The sequence below is a fragment of the Stegastes partitus genome, unplaced genomic scaffold (genome assembly GCF_000690725.1).
Source record: "Stegastes partitus isolate 25-593 unplaced genomic scaffold, Stegastes_partitus-1.0.2 Scaffold3704, whole genome shotgun sequence".
Classification (NCBI taxonomy): Eukaryota; Metazoa; Chordata; class Actinopteri; family Pomacentridae; genus Stegastes; species Stegastes partitus.
In genome coordinates, this window is record NW_007581435.1 from 1 (window position 1) to 23,303 (window position 23,303).

Consider the following 23,303-nt stretch of genomic DNA (forward strand, 5'->3'; position numbering starts at 1 on the left):
AAAAAAAGTCATACTATAGCATGTCGTTTTTGGCCAAAAAAGTCGAGTCTCAGAATGTCCTGAAAACGCATCAGGATGTAGTATATAGTGCAAATAATGTAATGCATGTGGTACAAAACCTCTTAGGAAAGTATTTCCTGAAATATGACACATCATGTGTTTTGGCCTGACAGAAAAAAAGTCATACTATAGCATGTCGTTTTTGGCCAAAAAAGTCAAGTCTCAGAATGTCCTGAAAACGCATCAGGATGTCGTATATAGTGCAAATAGTGTAATGCATGTGGTTCAAAAGCTCTTAGAAAAGTATTTCCTGAAAAATGACACATTATGTGTTTTGGCCTGAAAGTATTTCCTGAAAAAAAAGTTTTGTTGTTATGCCCAGCTTGTTGAAGCGCATAACAAAGAAGGGAGGTCGACACAGGAACAGCTTTTAAATATACAAGTAATTTATTGAAAACACTCAAGAAAGAAACATTAATGATAAAGTCCGTAAACCAAGAGTAAACCCAACATAATAAAGCTAAAACCAAACGAAGGTAGATGCATGAAAGGCTCCAGCCCTCCAGGAGTGAGAAAGAGAGAGCCAGGTCACCAAGGAGAATGAAAGAGGAAAGCAGAGGCACAAGTGCAGGAAAACACAGTGACACCAGGCCTGTGTTTGGGCCTGGACAAAAAAAAACCAAAATCATGCTATAGCATGTGTTTTTCACAAAAAAAGGTCATGTCACAGAATGTCGTCAAAACGTGTCAGGATGTCCTATAAAGTAGAAACAGTGTGCTGTATGTTTTAAAAAAACACCTCAGGAAAGTATTTCCCTCCCAAAAAAACAACTTAAGTGTTTTGGCGTGAAAAAATGAAGTCATGCCATCGTGTGTGTGTTTTTGTTGTTGTTGGGTTTTAAAAAAAAAAAAAAAAGAAAAAAGAAGGTCATAGTTGTAAAAAACACCCAAGGAAAGTATTTCCACCCCAAAAACTCAAAAAAGGGTCCTCCTTTGCTTTGGTAACACTCGTGTTTGTTTGTGTGACTGCAGCGTGTGGAGAAGCTGTGGGAGACCATCGACCAGCTGTACCTGGAGTTCGCCAAGAGGGCCGCGCCCTTCAACAACTGGATGGACGGAGCCATGGAGGATCTGCAGGACATGTTCATCGTCCACAGCATTGAAGAGATCCAGGTACCTCCCCCTCCCCCATACATTAACATACAAGCACAGCAGTTTTGGATGTGATGTTAGTAATTATTACTCTTAATTATATTCATGTTAGAGCCTGGACTGAAATATTTTCAGCGTTTTCATGCCTGCTGTAAACTGTCTCAGGTGCTTGATGGACTGTTTGCCTTTTAAACATCAAAAACATTACAGTTCAGTCATCAACATCCATTTTAATACAGAAACAACTCTATTCAGGTATTCTCCTGTCATCTTAGATGTCCCTACTTATTACTTATCATCAGATACATCACTGGATTCTATGTCGTATTAATTTTGCCACACAGTCACTCTGTCCAAACACTTCTATTGTCCAGATGTCTGTAATGTGCTTTTCTCTACTTGCTGATTAAATCCTTTGGAACAAGGAACAAGGGGCTCTTCTGTAAACAGCAATGCACATAGGTGCAGGTTTTGAACCAAAATATTTGAACTGGAAGAGATTTATGAAAAGTTAATAGAAGTAGTACAAATATGTGTCGCTGTTTTCCAGGAAGATACATTATTTTGCTGTGTTCACTCCCTGAGGGCTGGAAAGCTCTGACATGACATTTGAGTTGGCTGCAAAACAAGATGACAATCATGAGCTAAACCCTGATTACAGCAGTCATGTTTTCAATCTGCAAAAGTACAGACTCTTCAGTTCTTAAACAAGACCTCCAGTTATCAGTATTTACAGGTTATAAGTAAAAGCTCAAAGTCAAACATGTTGCCTGTCCGTGCTCCTCACCCTCTTTCTTCTCCTGTACAGAGTCTGATCACAGCTCACGACCAGTTCAAGGCCACCCTGCCCGAGGCTGACAAGGAGCGCATGGCCACCATGGGCATCCACAGCGAGATCCTGAAGATCGCCCAGACCTACGGCATCAAGCTGTCCGGAATCAACCCGTACACCAACCTCAGCCCCCAGGACATCAGCACTAAGTGGGACACTGTGAGTCAAATCAGACGTCATTCATAGTCAGCAGTGAAAAATAACATTCATCATTATAGTGGGATCACCTTTAAAATCAGTTTATTTCTTTTTTGAATAAGTTGACATTATGTAAACAGGACATGTCAGCCTAACTCTGTGTACTGCATTTGGCCATCTGGATAATTCTAAGTACAGTACTGACACAGCGACAGGTCAGAAATAGTACAGTACATGTAGGTTGGAGTGACACTGAATACTGCAGGCTGTGAGCTCTCAGGGGAAATCAAAATAACTGCACAGGACAATCTGTCAGTGCAGTCTCAGATCAGACCAACTCTGCTGAAAAAATACACTTTCCTGTGACAGTTATGAAATTAAACAACTAAGCATACTTTGCAAACTTTAGTAAACTTAAATGGCTTCTCTAATAACTACATTCACAGAAAGAAAGAGTACTTTGGCAGTCTGGTCATATTCAGTGACTATAAACTGTATAGAAAACATCTATAAAGTTGGTCTGAATGAGTCTGTAGCGATGCAGCAAGAACACAAGCAGCACTTCAGTAAAATGTGATGAACACAATGGTTTGATGTTTATGGAATATGAATGATTAAGTACATCTACACAGATATCTACTAAAAAACCCTTAAATTGTCTGCAGGTGAAGCACCTTGTGCCCCTCAGAGACCAAATGCTTCAGGAGGAGGTGGCCAGACAGCAGGCCAACGAGAGGCTGAGGCGCCAGTTTGCTGCCCAGGCCAACATCATCGGACCCTGGATTCAAACCAAGATGGAGGTACAGTTGTACTGTCACACTACAGCAGACTGTCAGTGATGCAGCCAATCGACCAGAAAAAGTTTCCAAAATACAATAACAGTCTGAATTTTTAGATTGGACATTAGACATGATATGGACACATTAATTATTGTTGTGGGAACAATGATGTTGACCAGTTAAACAGAGATACAGTAAGTAAGTATGACAAGGAACGAGTAAAACACAACATATCAGAACAAAGCAGTACAGTGAAATATGTAAAGTATGTTTTTTAAAAATTTAACTGTCAAGACAATTTATAGTAAATGAAAATGTGATGATTTACTTTTCCTTCCTGCTCAGATTTATCAGTTTGGAATCACATAAGTACAGCCATCAAACAAAAGCACCAGGACTGCATGTAAAGCCCAAAGGATTGTGTTGAATTCATTGTGCAGACATAATAAACGTTGTGCCTTTTTCTTTTCCCCCCAAATGTATCATCATGCTCCTGTTTCCTGACTCTGCAGGAGATCAGCCATGTGTCCGTGGACATCGCCGGCTCCCTGGAGGAACAGATGAACAGCCTGAAGCAGTACGAACAGAACATCATCAACTACAAATCCAACATCGACAAGCTGGAGGGAGACCACCAGCTCAGCCAGGAGTCCCTCATCTTCGACAACAAGCACACCAACTACACCATGGAGGTGCAGTGAGCTTGGCTGACCTTCCACCTCGCCTGTGTTTGCTTCAAGTGTCTGTTCCCTCTCTTTAATCTCCTCCCATTCCTTCACTATTGCAGCACATCCGTGTGGGCTGGGAGCAGCTGCTCACCACCATCGCCAGAACCATCAACGAGGTGGAGAACCAGATCCTGACCCGCGACGCCAAGGGCATCAGCCAGGAGCAGCTCAACGAGTTCAGGGCCTCCTTCAACCACTTCGACAGGGTGAGACACCTCCAACTGTGTGGTGCTGGATGTAGCATGTTCTAAAGACTAGCATCCAGAAGAAACACCAACTAATCCAAATTTTTTAAAGATCAATTTGATAGGGGTACATTTTTTGCCCTTTCAGTAATCAAATTCTCCCTTCAGTTAATGCTCCATGTTCTAGCACCAGTAAGAGCATCATCCAGGATCAACTGTTCCAGTAATTAAAGCCAGTTGTGTTTCTCCTTTGCAGAAGAGAAACGGCATGATGGACCCAGACGACTTCCGTGCCTGCCTCATCTCCATGGGTTACGATCTGGTGAGTGCACTGACACTTACAGAGACTGGACTTGTTTTAGTTTGAGTGGATGTAAAAGTGTTAATGAGTACAAGAGTTTACTTTTTAAGTCGGACCTAATGACGCTGAAGTAATACATCCTTTCACTGACAGGGTGAGGTGGAGTTTGCCCGCATCATGACCCTGGTGGACCCCAACAACACGGGCGTGGTGACCTTCCAGGCCTTCATTGACTTCATGACCCGCGAGACCGCTGAGACCGACACTGCAGAACAAGTCATGGCCTCCTTCAAGATTCTGGCATCAGACAAGGTAAGCAGAGAAATACAGCATCCTTTAAACTTTACACACAACAACACAAACATTTACATTTACAACAGGATGTACAGAAGCTTCCAGGCAGTTTTCTGTAGTGATCTGAACTCTTAGGTCAAGAACATAAGTATTTTTGGATAATACAGGAAAACACACAGTCTGGGTACAAATATAGCTTCTGTTAGAACTTAATCTATAAAATGCTACATGTTGGATAATAAGTAAGAAAAAATGACAACATAAATTACACACTAGGTTTAACATATTGTTGTCATTACATGGTTTGTCCACTAGAGAGCACAAACATGTTCACTTTAGCTATAAAATGCTCCACCATCACATTTAGGCCATTTGTATTTAAATAGTTATGCATCAGCCTGAAGTTTCTAATCTGCTGCACACATGTGCATGACTGACTGCAGACAGGCTCATAATCTGTGGTGGCTGAGGCCAGATGAACTCAGACTGAAACTAACTCAAATTGACTTTTGAAGGTCAAGGTATTTATTATCACCACCAACTCACGTCAAACCTCCTGGGCAGCAGTGTTCGGAGTGCATCATAAGTAGCTGATAGGTGGTTCTGTATTTAGAGATGGTTGTTCTAGTTTAACATCGAAGGCTGCTTTATCTCCCTTATAACACCATCTGTCTTCTCTGTCCAGAACATGGACATCACAAGTCTCTTATCCTTTAGATGCAGGTGGGTTGCTGAGTGTTGTCCTGAGGAGCTGGCTCATTGAGTAGTAGTTGTTAGTTTCCCACATATACAGGTCTGCTGCATTGGATGTTAAATTAAACATTGTTCAGCTGGTGTTTGGTTTGACTGCTGCTGGGTCTGAAGTGCAGCCCAATGTCATCTTCAAACAACTGGCTTTACATTAATTCTGATTCATGTCATAGGTTGGCATGTTGGTCCAGTCTAGTTACAATACAGTTCAGAACTATGCAGATATTACAGGAAGGAGAGATAATGTGACACTTTTGTGATGCATTTATTGCTCATTGTTAATGTTTAAAATGGTGAAATTGTGGCTGGTTAGTGGTTTAGTCTGCGCTGCTGTGGATATTTCCAGCTGTATCTGTTTATTTAGGAGGTCAGGAATACAGTAGCTTCAACTGGGACTGCAGCCACAATGACAGCTGAGGTTCAGGCACTGACTCTCTGTAGTGACAAGCTGTGGCGGTCTACAGAGAGTCTGCTCACCCTCAAATCTGAACCACTGCATTAAAAACAAAACTAGAGGCTCAGCATCTCTTAAATACGACTGCGGTGTGTGCACTGATAGTTTTGCTGGCTGAGAGTATTGAAGCTACTTTATTTGTGAACGTCTAAAACAAACACAGGTTCAAACAGTGAAGCTGGACATAGCCAGAGCTCCACAAACTGAACATCAGCAGCTGAAGGCCAAACAGTAACCATAAGTCCAGCCGCAGCAATAAATGCATCACATAAAGTGTCACGTCATCTCTCCTGTCTGTGCTGTGTTTCCCTGAACAGGCAGTGCATTATAACTGAACAGGGCCAACACATGGATCAGAATCAGTGTAAACCACAGAGGGAATGCAGTAGCAGTCCTGGAAAGGTTCTCACTGTGACCTTTAGGGGGGCTCTGCTAGATGACAGCATTGTTTGTCTTGTCTGATGTTTTTTCCAGATCTCTTAGCTGACTTCACCAAGGCCCATTTGGGATAGGTGTGTGCTCCTTTTCTTTTCCCTCTGTCTAGGTAGAAACATTCTCAGCCCGGTGGTGTAAAGTTCTGCGACCTTCCAGTTTAGGTTCTAGTTTCTGGGAGTCAAAGACTGTGGAGGCTTTTGTCCTCCTCAGTGCACACTGCCGACCTGAGAATGTCCCGACAAAGAGAGGGAATGAAAAGCAGCACAAATATTAAAGCACCCAAAACTTAAGTATAACTTGAGCTATTCCATCTGGGCCTTCATTAGCAAAGAGATCTGGAAAAAATGGCAGAACATCAAACAGAAGAAAAGGTGAACAGGCATAACAATGTGGTCTACGAAGCAAAGAGTGCACAAATCTCTATATAGAAAAGATAAAACAGCCACTCCTCAGGACAAAACTCAGCCGTCCACCTGCATCTGAACGATAAAGGACGCTACCTTTAGGACAGCAATGTACACACTGTAGTCAGAGAAGACAGAAGAGTCGAGGAAGCCATCGATGTCAAACTGGAACATCAATTGCTAAACAGAGGAGATGGTCTACAACAGGGGTGTCGAAATCCGGTCCTCGAGGGCCGCAATCCTGCATGTTTTAGACGTGTCCCTCTTCCAACACACCTGATTCAAATGATCAGGATCGTTATCAGGCTTCTGCAGAGCTCGATGATGAGCTGATCATTTGAATCAGGTGTGTTGGAAGAGGGAAACGTCTAAAACATGCAGGATTGCGGCCCTTGAGGACCGCAGTTCGACACCCCTGGTCTACAATACAACTTATCAGCCACTTAGAATAGACTCCTGAACATCCCAGACAGTTTAACCACCATTCACACCTTAAATCATATAAATTGAGATGACCATAAATACCCAGAACCAAACAGAAGTCTAGCTCCATTCAACTAAAGCATCAGTGTGGTCCAGAACAATAAGAATCAGCCTGTCTGCCTCTATAACTCACACCTGACCTCCTCCTCTCTCCTGCAGAATTACATCACAGTGGACGAGCTGCGCAGGGAGCTGCCACCCGAGCAGGCAGAGTACTGCATCAGCCGCATGACCAGGTACATCGGACCCGACTGCCCCCAAGGCGCCCTGGACTACATCTCCTTCTCCAGCGCCCTCTACGGAGAGAGCGACTTATAAAACAGCCGCTGCTCTTCACCTCCTCCTCACCCCTTCTTCCCAGCTTCTCCTATTTCTCCTGTTTGGAGAGAAATTTAAACCCTTCCACTGTCCTTCTATATGCTTTGTTCTTATCATTTTTCCTCTCTCAAATCTTAACTTTCTCCCTCCTCCTCCTCCTCCCATCCCTCCTCTCATGCCCAGGAACACTGCTCAGAGAGGGCGAGAGCTGTAGACTTTGCTCAAATCTTAGAGGTTATGTTTGGACTGGCCAGATGCTCTCTCATATCTGTTAGGGTGCCTTTTAAGAAACCAGGTATTGCACTGAACTTATGTAAGCAGCATACATATAACATACCTGCCTTTAGGAGACTTTAAAGAGAAGGAGGTAATGAGAGAGAAAAAAAAGTGTTAGCTTTGAGCAAAGCCTCCTGCTCTTGCCCTCTCTACCTAACAACTTCTTTTTGTAGAAGGGTAATTAAAGAAGAAAACGTGATAAAAAAGCTGGTTGGTCAGTTGGCTTGGTTGGTTGTGTATTTGTGCAGATGCATGCTATGTTGAAGTTTAGAAACACTGTCGTTGAGTCTCGGACTCTTCCTTAATCATACAAAAATGCAAACGGTGTCAGTAGGAGCCTGTTAACAGTTCAGTCGGCAGAGGAGAGAAGCAGGTCAGGTGCTAATATGTTACAAAGGCAGCAGAAAATTCTCACTGTAAACACTGCAAACCAGAGCACTGTGAAACCTGAACGTTAGCAAAGATCAAATTGAACCTGGAGCTCTTAAAGCCTTAAGACACTCAGGAACTAATGGAGGATGAATGGGAGCACCTAAACATGAGCACTGAATAGTAAAATGCACACAGAGGGAGCAAAGCACTGTGGGTAAATAATACAAAGACGGCCATGGCTGGATGGTGACTCAAGAATGAAAACAGAAAGACTAACTGTTACGACCAGGGAGAACGATCCCACACACCTCGACTCTCTGTCCAAAGTCCTTTCTGCGTTTCGGCTACATTTAAAACAAGAGCAGAAAGGACTGGACAGAGAGAGGCAGTGAGAGACAACAGGGCATCAGGAAAGTTGTGGACAAAAATAGGAAGAATCGATACTGAACGTGGGACCATAGGAGGCCTGTGTCAGTGAGGAAGCTCATAGGGTTTTGGTCCCATTTAAATTGCAGGTCAGCCGTGATAAGCAGTGCGAGCCGACTCCTCCCTGTGCATGATCTGTGCTCCGTTCTCCTCCTCCCCTCATCCTCCGCTCATTCTGTCCATCAGCATTGATGCCATAAAAAGTCACTTTCAAACAGTTAAATTTTAAAAACCTCAACTTGGAATAAAAAAGGTAAATTATATTATTAAAAAACAGTTGTTTGTGTTGTTTTTTCATCACCTTTAGCCTTTTTTGCGAGTATATAAGTAGTAACAATCGTTTTGGGGGTTAATGGGCACATCACGAGCATGAAATGTTTTACCTACGCTGTACAGACTACATATCATAACTGCTTCAGTCGACCTGGATGACTGAGAACCTACACAGACCATAAACCGTCCTACCTTGAAGCTCTGCGCTGAGGTCACATGTCCAGTTCGGTGTCGGGGCCCCAGCAGAGGTGAGAGGGGAAGTCCGCCCCCCTCTCCTGAGCGTAGCGTATCCAGTGCTCCTCGTCTCCTCGGTGCGTCAGATACCTGCAGCCCATCCTCAGCTCAAACTCCCTGAGGTCACACCACAGCTGGAAGTCCTGCAGGGGCGAGGATGAAGAAGAGAACGATGAAAATGTTTCTGAAAATAATCCCTTCCAACCTCTACTTATGCATTTTTAATTCATCTTCAATAACTTTGATGTAAAGGGTCAGTAAAAGTCTTGTTTTCTTGATAACTATTTTTCATTAAATTACAGGTTCAGTGGTAACTCATTAATAATAGAAAGACTAGTTATTGTCCACATGTACAATCTACATCCCCTAAACTACAGAACACAGCACTACAAATAGAATCGGACTAAAATTCAGGTACGCCTCAGTATCCTGGCCAACATCTGTGCATTCAGTGATGCCAAAACATTCATCAAGAGCCTCCTCTGTTATCCTGACAGAGTGTAAAGTACCTCACCTGCAGCCAGGGATGTCCCAGCGCTTTGCCCACAGTGAACCTCCGTCTCACCGACACCTGCAGCAGGTTACTAATGAGGCTCACAGCTAGACAGGAAAAGACATGAAGAGAGAGAGAGAGAGAGCGAGTGAGTAGAGAGGATTTACTCACTGGAGTCACCCAGTGGGCAACAAGAGAAGATCAGGAATCAGTGTGCTGTGGATATTATCCCTCTTAAATCCCACTACAGATAACGAGGCCACACACTCAACAAAGAAACAGAAATTTACGTCAGCTTTTAGTTGTTTCCAAAAATACCAAAAGAATTGGAGGCATTAAGATTATGTGACTGAATGGTGCAGCTATAATAAAATGTGAAAGCAAGGGTTTCTAAGATATCATTAAACTCCTAATTATTCAATGAAGAGCCGATAGAGCATTTACGTGATGGTGTCAGAAGGATGTGGTCGAGCTGTCTGTTTGATTTTGTAAAAATGGTACAATTACTGACATTTTTTTGGATTTAAAAAGTTCCACCTCGAATCATCTCCTGCTCGACTGCTTCTGATTTGCTTGAAATTTATTTATTTAATTTTTAAACTATGGATATTTAAAATGGTATCTTTGGAATTTTAAAATTAATATATCAAATACTCATAAATAGATTTTTAAAAATGACCACTTTCAGCACATTTTTTTTAATCACACGTTAAAATTTGAGGCAATGTTTGGAAACCTGAAACTTTCATTGATATTTCTCATGGTGCCATTAATTCAGAATCAATACTGGACAAGTAGATCAAATAGTTTCTGGTTATGGATGAGCTGACATATATAAAAAATTAAAGCAGTTATGAAATTACACAAAACTATGTAACAAGTCTTGTCCAAACCAAGGTGTATGCCCACAGTGGGGTCCCGAAAATATCACTAGTTGACTTCTTAATTATAATTTTTTTTGTTTTTGCTCAAAGATGGGACTTTGCAATACAGCTTCAATTTGTTTTCAAATTTCAACTCAACAAAAACTTAAAGACTTTTGGATCTACTTGTTCAATATTGCAGATTCTTTATTAATGACATAATGATAAATAATAGTGAAAATTTCAGGCTGCTTTCCTAAATATTTCCTGAGATATTGTCAAATTTTAATGAACAAAAAAATGTGATAAAAGGAGCTGACAGGCAATTTTTCATGAACTCTTTATCTTGAAAAGTATTTGATATTTCAAGCTTAAATTTCACAAATATCTTTATGAAAATACATTTTTTATCCAATAAAAATTTAATTAAAATCAGAGCTGGCCAAGCAAAAGAACTTAACCGTTCTATAAAGTTGATTATTTCAGATGGACGGATCCCATTTGAGTCCCTAAACGCACCGATTGCACCCAGAAATCATCCTTACCTTCCAGAGAGATGGAGGCCCAGGGATGCCGTGGGTACATGAAGGCAGCGTTGGTGATCTGCTGTCGGATGTCCTCGTCCTCGTTGAAGGGAAACGTGCCGCTCAGGCTGACATACGTGATGACGCCTACAGACCACATGTCCAGAGAGCGGTTGTAGCCGCTGCTGCTGATCACCTCAGGAGCCAGGTAGGCCGGAGTCCCCACCACCGAGCGGCGGAACGACTTCTCACCGATGATGCGGGCGAAGCCGAAGTCGCACAGCTTCACCTGCGACACAGACACAGTGTTAATTATTAAAGAAGATGTTTTGACAGCTTACATCTGCTGTAAATGAACAAAATCCTACCTGAGGGAAGGGGTCCGCAGAGGCCAGCAGTACATTCTCAGGTTTCAGGTCGCAGTGGGCGATATGCTTCAAGTGCAGATACCTCAAAGCCTCAAGAATCTGCATCGCAAATATGAGAAAGATGTGTCATGGTACAGTATTTCTGTATCAGTATTGATGCAGGAGGAGATTTAAAAAAACATTTTGGTATTTTCATTGAAGCCAGGTTGGAAAGACGGAAGAAATTAAATCATTTGTGGTCAGTTACAGCTTTACTTAGTTTTTCTTATTTCATTTTTCTATTTTGGATAAACACGCAAAATCATATCAGAACAAGCAGTACAAATCTTGTGCTTAGTTTTTGGTGAAAAGTAAAGAGAAAAACTGGCATGAAGGTACTGAAGCATTAAAGATTACTGCATCTTTGAGGGCTGACATCATTTAAACAGCTCACGATCAGGGCCTCATACCTGCATGACCAGGAAGCGAGTGATGCGTTCAGGGAGTCGGCCTTTCTCACTGGACATAATCATCTCCAGCATGTCTCCATGGAGCTTCTCCATGATGACGAAAACGTGCTCGACAGTCTCGAACATGCCCTCCAGCAGAACCACACCGAGGTGGGACAGATTCTGGACGACACACATAGACTCAGATTAGATGCTGCAGGAACTAGTTTTTAATAAGCACTGCAATAAAATTCAACAAAAAACATTTTAAAACCTGCAAAATGGCCACTTCATTCCTCAGCTGTCGGTCTTGTTTGGTAGGGAAGCGCGTCTTGTCGATGACTTTGATGGCGACTGGCCGACCTGACTTCCTGTGAGTACCTGAAGAGTAAACAATGACAAAAAGATATTAGATTTGGGATTCAATAACTGTAGAATTGAAACAATCATTTGACAAAAACAGCAGCTTTCTTTTAATGAGACATTCTTTGATTTCTGCTTCTTAAATATAAAAACTTTGGTTTGACTTGATCGTGTGTGACAGTAAATGTTTTGGTGAGGTGCTCAAAGACAAGAAATTAAAAGTTTAAAAATAGTTGCATCATTTTTCTGTGATGTATTCTTCTAGTTAGTTGCATGAAGACAGTTGTGGTTAGTCACAGGATGAGAAAACACTCTTAGCTGTAAAAACGTGTGCGTTGAACCAGCTCACCTCTGTACACCACTCCAAACTGTCCTGAACCCAACACATCGTCTGTAAAGATCTGATACACCGAGCTGATGTCCTGAAACACACACACTTACATTAACACTGTGCAAAGACAAGCGCTCCAGAAATGTGAACAGTAAATTCAGGAGGACACAAGCTGATCGTCACCATGCTGTCTCTCTGTCGGTCTTTATCTGCAACCAGAACAAGAGGGCATGTTGTAAATAAAGATTTGTACAGACACATAAGGCTAAATTCAGAGCTATTCATTTGGGTTTGTGTGTTTAAGTTGTTAGTAAAAAGTGTTTAACAGCTACTTGGTTATATGAATTCTAAAAAGCTTTATTTTCTCTCTAACATCTGATGATATGAACATGCAGAGGGTTTGTTGATATATTTTAAGCCCACCTTTGTTCCCGTCGCCGTGTCCTCTGCTGCTCTGTACGGGCATCAGAGCCTGGCGGATGGCACTCTCCCAGGCTGCTCCTTCCTCACCGGCCTCCACACAGTAAACCAGCGAACCCGTCACCAGCTCCAACGAGTGAGCGCCGCCGCTGGGCAACGAGGGCACGGCGAGCTGGGCGGGGCCTCGGACCCGCAGCACCTCGGACAGAGGGATCTCCTGCAGGAGAGATTTGAATTCAATGATTTCATCTCTAATTAAGAATGTGATAAAACCAGCTCACGAGTACTCCGTCATCAAACTCTGCTTTGTTACTTCTTGGTGGACGAGGTTTAAAACCTCATGACACACGGATCAGCCACAACATTAAACCTTTCTAATGTTCTAATTGTGCTGGTCCCTTGTGCCACAAAACAAGCTCTGATCGGTCAAGATGGGGCATCTTTAGACCTCTGAAAGTGTTAAATCAGGCACCAAGACATCAGCAGCACATGATTTACATCCTGGAAGTTGAGAGATGATCAGACTTGTTTTTCATCCCACAGATGCTCCACTGGACTGAGAACTGACTAATTTGTTCTCTGTTTGTGATCTGCAACAATATTCAGGTGGGAGGTTCGTGCCAAAGCAGCATCCTCATGAAAGCAGGACTCACGATTGCTCAGCAGAACATTACCCAGAGTACCACTCTGCCTCCCTGCTGCCATCTCGTCCACAGATAAACGATGCACAGGCACCAAACAGCTCACATGATGTAAATAAAAATGTGATTCATCAGAACAGGCCACCTTCTTGCTTCATGGTCCAGTTCTGATGCTTTAATGCTCCTTGTAGGCTCTTCAGGCAGCAGGCAGGGGTCAGTATTTACCATCTGCTTGCAGGTATGCAGCTATGCAGTGGTGCACTGTGTGCTCTCAAACCTTTCTATCATAGAAAGCATGAAGGTTTCAGCAATCTGAGCTGACCACATGGGCCAGCTTGTGCTTCCTTCACACATCACTGAGCTTTGAACACCATGTCCCCGGCTGTACAGCATTGGACCACTTTTGGTTTTTACTAACAGCACCAGACCTGTTGCTACAGACTTGTTCTGACCCAGTCCTCTTCCATCACAGTCTGGCCCTTTTCAAAGCTGTTCAGATTCTTATGCTGCACATTTTACCTGCTTGTAACATAAACGGCAACAACTGACTGTTTGTTTGCTGCCTGATTATTCCACCTCTTAACCTCTCATCAACATCCCAGCGAACAAGACGATGCTGATGTTTACCAACCAATCCGGCACCGTTCAATGATATGGGTCACTCAGGATTATACAGTATCTGGGCTGCAAGTAGTGATCGTTTCCATTATCAAGTAATCTGGTGATTGTTTTTTTAATTAATCGATTAGTTGTTTGGTCTTTATGAAGAGAGTCAGTGTTTTCAGAAGGACAAGATGACGTCCTTAAATGTCTTGTTTTATCCACAACACAAAGCTATCCAGTTCACTGTCATAGAGGAGGAAGGAAACCACAAGATATTCACATTTAAGAAGCTGCTATTGGAGAATTTTGACTTGTTTCCGTAACAGACAACACCATTAACTGATAGATTGATCATCAAAATAGCTCTAGAAGACTTATGAGACAACGTAAGAGTTGCTCTGCTTGTTTCTATCTGGTTTGTCATGTAGACGTTCTACCTTGTAGTACTTGATGCTGCTCTCGTTCTGGTACAGAGTGATGGTTTTCCAGTCCAGGATCCAGTAATGACGCTTCCTCTGAGAGAAGAAATGACAAACATGGAATTGCAGATACCATGCTTCTAACATGTAAACATGAATTCAAAGCCAAAGAACTGTGCACACAAAGCTACTGTGTAGACGCTGCTTTTTCTGAATATTTTTTAATTTGGCTGAATGTTTTAATACGTTTTGATGTCCAGTGAGAACATCTGACCGTCTAAATGTAAAATAAACACACATGTCCAGTCTGAATGTGTGTTTCTCACCAGCGTGTCGGTGTCGGTGTGGTGCAGCAGCCATCCCTCTCTCAGGACTCCTGCAGCTCTCCTCTTAGTGTGATGCACCGACTGGACGAGCCTCATCAGGGGGATGTTGCTGCTGAAACATGGACTGATCGACAGGAAAAGGACAAAAATTACTAAACAAACAAGCAAAAATGAAAATCAATACAACTAAGCATTGTTTAGAAATCAAAAACCTGATCCTAGTTGCCTCTAGGGGGCAGTGTGGATCAAAAGTTCACTGACCACAACCGTGTCATGCAGAAGTGATGAATGAGAGGACAGATGAGTGTGTTTTGGTCTGAGTGTGTAGGTGTGTGACATCATCAGGATATGGCCTGCAGCTACATCACAGCCGGCTTTTAGCTGAGACGACATCATCAGTAACTTATCGACTCTCTGACCTCATCGGCTCTTGCAGTTGCTCAGCTTCCTCAGTTTCGGCCAGTGAGTCACCATCAGTGGACATCTCATCGTCAGAGATGTCTAGTATCGTGGTGGCCACTGACTCAGTGTCGTCTTGGTCTGGTGGGCAGGTGCTGCCGGCAGCTGAAGGGAAGGAACATCATGAATGAACAATCTGAAGGTTACAACTATTGATCACCTATATATTTTTTAAGTTATCTATTTATTAAATCTACACATATTGTAAAAAAAAAATGGTCCAAGTGACATTTTCAAATAACAGTAAAAAAAAAATGATATTAACACAAAAAAGCTTCAATTCTTGACATCTGAGAAGCTGGGGAAGGAAACTTGTTTGTATTTTTCTTGATGAATGACTCAAACATGTTGAAAACTACTGCGGATTAACCTTCTCTCCGTCTTTTCCTCATCAGTAACACAGGTACATGATGTACAGCTCCTGTGTTAACTCATCCCAGGGTCAAACGCTATCTGGTGACAATCATGTTGAATCTTATCAGCCTTTGTTCTCAGGTCTCTGAGTCATCATGCTGCTAATCATCATCACTACTTGGACAAACGTGACGCTCTGGGAATCTAAAAGAGGCTGAAGGCCGAGTCTATCAACCACTCTGGAGACGGAGGGTGAATCAGCTTTGACTCATCTCAGCGCCATGAGAACATCAGAGCGGAGGGACCTTTTCAAAGAGCCGTGATCTAACACAAGTCCAGAATGCAGAATGAAAAGCAGATCTCCAGGGAGCTGCTCACCTTCCCCGTTGACGCCTCTCCTCTCTCCCGGACAGTCTCTGGGGACTAAAGGCTCGCAGCGCTGATGACAGTTAAACCTGCAGTCTGCAAAAATGATCAGAGGAAGAGCAGTGGGAGGTTGAAACACCGACAGAATAAGAAGGGAAAAGAAGAAGAGCGCTGGTGTTTGGAACAAAGTCATGAGGGTGATGTGATAAGTACAGAATATCCTTGAGGCTGAATTATTCATGTCAGTGTCAGTTTTCATAAATAAAACTCATCTTTTCCGCAGGAAAATCAGGAAACCCGATCTGCTTACGCAAATAAGTTGGATACACAAGCTCCCTGCTCGTACATCGGCCTCTTTGGGACCAGTATGAGCTCATGAGCCTCTAATCCAAACATGACTAATCAAAGTCAATGTGCTGCTGGAGCAGAACGTCTAAAAATGGCCACAGAGTAGAAATACGTTTTCATATACGAGGCAGGCTGCACTACATTGAACCTTTCAATAGCTGCACATTGCAAGTCATGAATATGGGACATTTGCTATTTTTGTAGGAGCTTAAAGATTTTATTTTCAGTGAAGCTTTATTTCTTTTTAAAGCTTGATCATACAACAAATGTTAGCACTGCAAGTGGAGGATAATTTTTTCAAATATCTGAGAATTCCTAATTTTGTGCAACATGCTACGAATTTGCTTTCTTGTCTGGAGTTAGAAGATCTTTCTGTAATTTTTTTTTTTAGACATTTTGTCACATTGTTGTGCAACTTAAATAAGAACTGCAAGTTGCTATGGAGATGACAAGCAGATTAAAAAATGTCTTGCTCTCTGTATTTCCAGCTTTTGTGCAAAGCTAAGCTAACTAACTGATGATACAGTTCACACGACCATTTATAGCTTTTTGGGATTCTATGCAAATTCCTAACGCACTTATGAACACTGCAAATCTGCATCACATTTCATCTATATGTAAATGAGGCTAAAAGCTTTTCTACACATTAAAACACTTCAAAATCAGAGCAAACACGTTATAAAATATGAACCAATAACAAACCATATCTGGTTCACAACTATAAGCAGCACAGAGAAGCCGATGTCTGCAATATTTTACTGTTTGAATATTCAGAGCAAAAACACAACAAGATGCTGTGAAAAGGGCGGGGCAGCGAGGCAGGAGGAATAAAGTGCAAAAAACACATTCATTGAGGGGGAGGAGTATTTGCAGAGATAGTGTGGGGGAAATAAATAGTTGGCCTGTATGAGGATGAAGCCACGACGTCAGCAGCAGCAGATTGTAACCAAATGAGCCAACTGGACACAACAGAACCATGTTTGGACAGCAGGGGACGCCGATTGTGATGCATGCTGACAGTCTTGAGGCCCGTAATTACCCAAAGTGTCAAGTTTCATTCCAGGACAACAAAATTATGTTAAAGAGCCACATGCGTAGGCCACATGTAGCAAAAAAACATTCTCATCCCACTTTCAGCAAGAAAGCAAACAAACCTCGAACCCAGAATGTTGCTACTTTAAATTATCTGAAAGTAAGTTTTACTAAAACTAATATCTTAAATGAAAATTCCTTAAGTTCAGCGTTTAACTGTAACAAAGATACAAATTGTCTTTGGTTAAATGAAGGGACCTCTGTTTCTGAATTACCTCCAATACATCATTACTGTTGTGCAATTACTTGTTATTTGCTGTTTACGTAAAACAATACAGACGTACTGTAGGTATGATCTGCTAATACCTGCAGTTACTTCCAACATTTTACAACACTGCATTGATTTAAAAACTTTTTCTTTGTGTTATTACCTCCGAGCACACACTACACCATGTTTTACAGCTAATACAACAACTCTGAAACTTGCACATGACATATAAACAGAAAATACATTTTTGCTGTATTGGTGATTTAATCTACCAAAAGGTGTTCTTCCTCCTCCTCCTCTCTCACCTGAGCACTGCAGCCCCTGTCTGAAGAGGCCTTTGAGCAGCCGGTGGCAGTACTGGCAGACGGTAGGTTTGGTGTAGCTGTGGATCTGGAAGGTGTGCGGCACCTGAGCTCTGCTGCTGGCACCGTAGCCGACTCCCAGCCACACCGGAGGCTCGGCCCAAGATGGAGGCCTGGATGAGGGCTTGGACATGCTGATCTGGTGGAGGACAGACAGTGAAAGTCATCAGAGGTGCAGAAGGCCGTCTACTACTTCTACAATCCTGTCATGTCCTCACCTCTTCCAGACTGCCTCCTGCCTGATTGGACAGCGAGTGTGTGGGGGTTCGTCGGGGTGGAAACAGCGAGAGGCTGGTGCTAACCTGACGCCGTGCTCGACTACAGTTATTGGGCAACTGGAAGGCACAACGTTTATGGAAGTCTAACCCACAACCTGCGGCGGAGAAGAGAAAGAAACAAAAAAACAGTGCTTGTCATTTTGTGAAAACTTCAGTAGCGCTCCGGTGTCTCATAATGACTCTCCTGACATATATATAAAGAGGTGATAGTGCAGCTTTACCGTCACATTTTAACCCCTGTCGAACGAGACCCCACAGCATTTCTCCACAGTGGTGACAGAAAGTGGGAGTCCGGTACGACTGGACCACCAGCGAGTGAGGATAGATCCTCATCTCAGTCACGGAGGCTGATCCTGAGTCAGAAAAAAAAAAAAAAGAAGAGACAGAATACGTATGATATTAGAATCTGAAATGACTAATTTTGTTCTTTTCTGATCCTGAAACTCGACTTATTTCAACATTTGTGCACATTTAAAACATCTCCTCTAAGACTCAAAGTTACCTGACATGGGGTAATCTGCTGCAGTAACTTTTTAAAAAATAATTTTCTGACATGCAGTAACCACTTTTGCGAGGAAAAAGCCAAATGTATGAGAATCTAGTGTAAAATATAGGGTTAAAATATGTGCAATTTCAGGAACTATTTCATGCTATTTATTTTTTTTTCAATGGCACTGTAGGATGTGAAGTATATTTAGACTCTAACCGTTTCCCTGATGTGTCCATCAATCAAAATGACAAGGAAGCAGGTTTAAGCGCATTAATTCAAACCAGCTTGTGTGTGTGTTGCTATTCCTGTGATCTTTATGGATGTTTTTCTGCAGCAGACTTGTAGTTTCTGACCGAGTGCTGAGCTGAAGGCTTAAGCAGGGAGCCTCACCTGACACACAAGCTTCACTTTGAGACTGTGCAGCTTTGTGGAGGTTGTAGGTGTAAAGAATTACTGGCCGATAATATGGAGGAGTCTGTCGCTCACAGATAACCTGACAGTCGAGGACGAATAGTTATGTCCTTAAAGATGTTTCAGCACACAACTACTGCTTCGTAAAATGACTCAGAGTGTTCCTCCAAAACATTCACCTTTCGTTTTACAACATCTGTAATTCGAAAAGGTGAATGAATAAACTACAAATGAAGTCATCATAGAAAAGTAGGTTATGGACAGATAATCCCCCCAAAATAAACCTGTTGGTTGTCTGTTTTCTACTCTCCACCTGGCTGATTAAACCTCAGCAGTTTGACCTCTAACCTGAGATGATGACCTCGATGAGGTCTCCATCCATCAGCTCGTCTCCGTCAGTCAGCCGCTGCAGCAGCTGCCCAGATGTGGGCTGATGTCGGAATAACAGAATCTTCTCCCCGACACCCACCACGCTGCAGTCTGGAGCCTGAGCACACGAAAACACTCTCAGGTTGAGTCAAGCAATAACATAAACTTAAATTACCTTGAAGAGCTGCAGTGATGGGATTCTATTTTTATTTTTTTCCTCCTTATGAAGGAACAAAAACATTTTCTGAAAGCAGAAAGAAGCAATGTGGGGGTGGGGGGTGGGGGGAATGCACAATGTATTTAAACTTTTGATGAACTTTTAATACAGAAAGTAAACATTTTTATGCCGACAATGTTCTTTTGATAATTAAGAAGCTCTAATCTGCAGATTTCAAAAGGTGAAGTCATGTAAAATGTAAAATAGTACTTAGTCCCACCAATGTAACTGTTCTAGACAATATAGGGAAATACTTTTATACATATATGAGCCTCAAATCAAATAAAACGGGGCATTTAAAGCGCTAGATGACTCTTCTTCTGTGCAAAACTGTGAGCTGCTAAACTTGAAATTTTATACATTAAACATGACATTGAAGCAGTCCATTGAGGTCTGATGCTGTCTCATAACGAAGGACATCACCTTCGTTTTTGGCCAAATCAAAGTGACATTAAAGGGAAATATTCTCTGTAAAAAAAAAACACCAACACACTAGTCTAGTCTATTTTCTATTAACTGCAGTATCAGCGTGTAAAACAGACTTGGCAGCTAATCAGGAACACATGAAACAATATTTTCTGCTTCACTTCTCAATGGTAAGCTGATAACTAGTTTGTGAAATATACTGCTAGGAAGTTAACAAATACACAGTACATACAGAATAATAACCAGTATATCTATGGGAATTGTGTTCTCCCTTAAAGTAGGTACTGGCCTTAAAACTCCAGTATCCGCCAGATTATTACTACAAATATTGTGTCACTGCTGCACAGTCAGATGTAGAGAGATTTAAAAAAAACTGTCTGCAACAGATTCTGTTGAGAGCTTCAGCAAACGCAACACGTCTGTCTACTACAATCAATCAAACAGATCTCACAGAGTAACAGATACGATCTGAAATACTGGACGCAGTGACAAAAGCCATTCTGTCAGTCACGATTCACATCCGCACGTGGCGCTACAGCAAAAAACAAACCACACTGAAATGTGCCGCATTGAGGAGAAATGGTTCTGAAGATACTACAAATGACGCGCCACAACTAAGATGCATTTCCGCTGATTAGTGATGCTGCTCATACAGAACCTGTGTTTTATGTGAGTGAAGTAGGACAGAGGAAGAGAAAGGCTCATCAACGATCAATAAAATCAGCTGTGATAAGCTTTACTACTGAAGTAGAATTAGTTTTCACTCCTGTGTGATTGTACACTGTGCACTAAAAATATGATCAGACCGTACAGGTACACAAGCAAAAGGATTCTCTGCTCCTGTTATTACACACTTATTAAATACACAATGTGGATAAAGGGTGATTCTAAAATGCAGCAACTTTTGTTTTCAATCTGTAAAGTTTCTAATCAGTTTTTGCGTGACCCAGTTAGGTGGAACTAAGTGTGGGGCTCTAGTGCTGGAGATGCAGTGATACTCACACACAGTATCTGGCACAACTGCAGTGACATGCTCATGCAGGCAGGTTTGTGGACAGTGAACACACACAAAAAGTACAGGAGCACTCACACACACACACAAAGTAACACACAGTGCTGGCCGGCTGCCTGGAAACTCAAGAGCAGATCAAAGTTGGAAAGGAGGGCTAGTGTGTGCGATGCAGCTCACACCGTCGTGTGTCTGTGTGTGTTGTAGTGTGCGTTTGAGACAGAGGGGAGAGGCTGTGGTCGGAAAGTTTTCTGTGCTCTCGTCGACCACACAGTCCCTGTAATGGAAGCGTTCTGAAGACCAGGCCAGGCAACAGCGACACACACCTGCAATTCACAACCTGCTTTATTTAACCTCAACTTTCGATGCACCATTTAGGATCCGCCTGCAGTTTTACATTTTAATCTACACCTGAGAAAGTTTTTTTTTTTTATAAGTGTGTCAAAGTTTGGAGGTAGGAGGAGGCTGTGAAGAGGAGGGTTTTAACCTGCTTATATGTAGATTATCTAAAAAGATTTTAATCAGAAATGCATAAAACTATGAGCCTGGCATGTCACAGAGATGAAAGAAACAAAAAACTAACTCTGAAAAGCCCCAGAGGTTGTTGTTAAACTTGCATCTGACCGAACAGGGTCAAAATTCTGATTAAATCGGGCGTTACCGTAAACTGGATACAGCAGAAAACCACCACAGCATCCCTCAGACTCGGCTTCAGGCAGTCTAAAGCCACACTTTGTTCGCAGAAACCCACACAATTCTCCTTCATACATAAGGTGACCTTTCAGAGTCCATTTCCTTTCAATTCTGAGAGGTCTGAGAGACTTGAAACGTCAACTGAATATTTTCCAAGTGGGACTGCATTATGGTTAGAGCGTGCTTTCATTCACTCACTGCCTCCTCCAACCTTATATTTTATTAGTAGTCAAGGTTTTTATCCTCTTGTGACTCACGGCTGTGTGTTAAGTCCATCATTACTGTTACATTCAGAGTCAGCTGTATGCGTTTTAAAAACTGATTTGCTCTGACCTGCTTACCTGCGAGACAAAAAGGGGTTAACAATAGCGAGAAAGATGCCACAAGTGCTGCTTTAATGTCTATTTAAGGGGATTTAAATAAACTCCAACCACAATTCTCACTCTGCTCTGGTTTCTTAAAGCGGTAGCTCTGCAGTTTTAGTTTTTAAAGATGAGAATTTCAATTCTCAGAAGCCCCAAAGCTCCTAAAAGTCTAAGCCTGGACCTATATTTCCCATGATGCAGTTCAATAGCATCTTTTGTGAGACCTTTCCTGCCTCCTAAATGGTCACACGGCTGGATTTGTTTGTTAGGTCTCGAGACAACAAGAGAAAACATTATCCAACTGTCTCACAGGTTGAGAATGACAATATGAAGCTAAAGTGTAAAATCACCGCCTCAGCTGATGTATGTTCTGATCAGATGGACAACATCCTCACAGAGCTCCAGGTTGGTCGTATGAGATTCACAAACGTGTGTAAGGTTTAGGTTACCTTGCGCTCTATGACCTCAGCAGCCAGCCTGTGGGCATGGCGGTAGCTCAGGTTGCCAGCAGGGACTCGAACCACCTCCCTGAACAGGCCCAGCTTGAACTGGACCAATACTGGCGCCATGGGACTGGTGGGACTGGAGGGCGTCGCCGCGGACATGGAGAGGCAGTCTGTGGACGAATTCACAGATTTATTAAAGGAATTTTGGTATGAGGGGTTTTGATAAAATTGAGAAAAAGCTGCTGCGGAACTTTTCCAGGTTCAGTCCTGTTGTAAATACGTAGTTCTTACTTCATAGCTGTTGTTTGAAAGTACAGATGAGGTTTCAGGAGCAGGAACAATAACAAGCAACATTTAAGTAGCTCCTCTAAAAAGACTTCTGATTCACTGATGTCAAACACCAACTAATGGAGAAAAACTACAACAGGACATGAATTATTTACCATAATATGATCAGGACACAGCTAAACTACATAAATCATCACATCTGAGCTGAAAAATGTTAAGAACTCAACCGCATTTTATGAAACTTGATAGAAACAATCTTACTTTCTAATCCTGGTTCATTCAAGCTCCAAACTTTCACCTCAACTGCAGGATCGTGTGGCAGCGATGAGACAGCTGATTATCTGATCATTGTGTTGCAGACTTTCAAAATGCACTCTGGTTTCCTTTTTGTGGGCTGCTGATGAGACAGGAAGTAACAGAGAGACACTTACCTCTGTGAAGACTTGCCATTGCAGGGTTCGGTTAACACCCCCAAGCTCGAGCTGTGAAAAGTTACAAACATACACACT

At 42.3% G+C, this 23,303-nt stretch overlaps 2 protein-coding genes across 2 annotated transcripts; one reads left to right on the forward strand and one right to left on the reverse strand.

Moving 5' to 3' along the window:
- Positions 1 to 1,026: 1,026 nt before the first annotated feature.
- On the forward strand, positions 1,027 to 8,601 carry LOC103376197 (alpha-actinin-3-like; the record flags this gene model as incomplete). Its single annotated transcript, XM_008306568.1, has 8 exons — positions 1,027 to 1,173; positions 1,961 to 2,143; positions 2,788 to 2,922; positions 3,414 to 3,593; positions 3,689 to 3,835; positions 4,071 to 4,136; positions 4,269 to 4,427; positions 7,095 to 8,601. Coding segments are annotated over 8 exons (1,176 nt in total), but the record flags the coding sequence as incomplete, so codon positions are not given.
- A 165-nt stretch (positions 8,602 to 8,766) lies between these two features.
- prkd4 (protein kinase D4) lies at positions 8,767 to 23,276 on the reverse strand. The gene is made up of 19 exons (XM_008306567.1): positions 23,056 to 23,276; positions 22,510 to 22,676; positions 19,330 to 19,468; positions 18,302 to 18,433; positions 18,021 to 18,175; positions 17,746 to 17,941; positions 15,805 to 15,888; positions 15,033 to 15,177; positions 14,614 to 14,737; positions 14,306 to 14,383; positions 12,628 to 12,841; positions 12,388 to 12,413; positions 12,223 to 12,295; positions 11,785 to 11,891; positions 11,532 to 11,693; positions 11,083 to 11,181; positions 10,736 to 11,003; positions 9,349 to 9,434; positions 8,767 to 8,977 (listed from the first exon to the last, which is right to left on the reverse strand). The coding sequence occupies exons 2-19, from the start codon at positions 22,663 to 22,665 to the stop codon at positions 8,813 to 8,815; spliced, it is 2,409 nt and encodes an 802-aa protein (XP_008304789.1). The 5' UTR covers positions 22,666 to 22,676; positions 23,056 to 23,276; the 3' UTR covers positions 8,767 to 8,812.
- Positions 23,277 to 23,303: the final 27 nt, after the last annotated feature.

Coding starts and splice junctions, on each gene's coding strand:
- prkd4 (XM_008306567.1), bottom strand. CDS start 22,665: ATGTCCGCGGCGACGCCCTCCAGTCCCACCAGTCCCATGGCGCCAGTA. Junction 15,178..15,804: donor GAGAGGCGTCAACGGGGAAG/GTGAGCAGCTCC, acceptor CCTTCCCTTCAG/CTGCCGGCAGCACCTGCCCA. Junction 11,182..11,531: donor CTCGCTTCCTGGTCATGCAG/GTATGAGGCCCT, acceptor TTTGCGATGCAG/ATTCTTGAGGCTTTGAGGTA.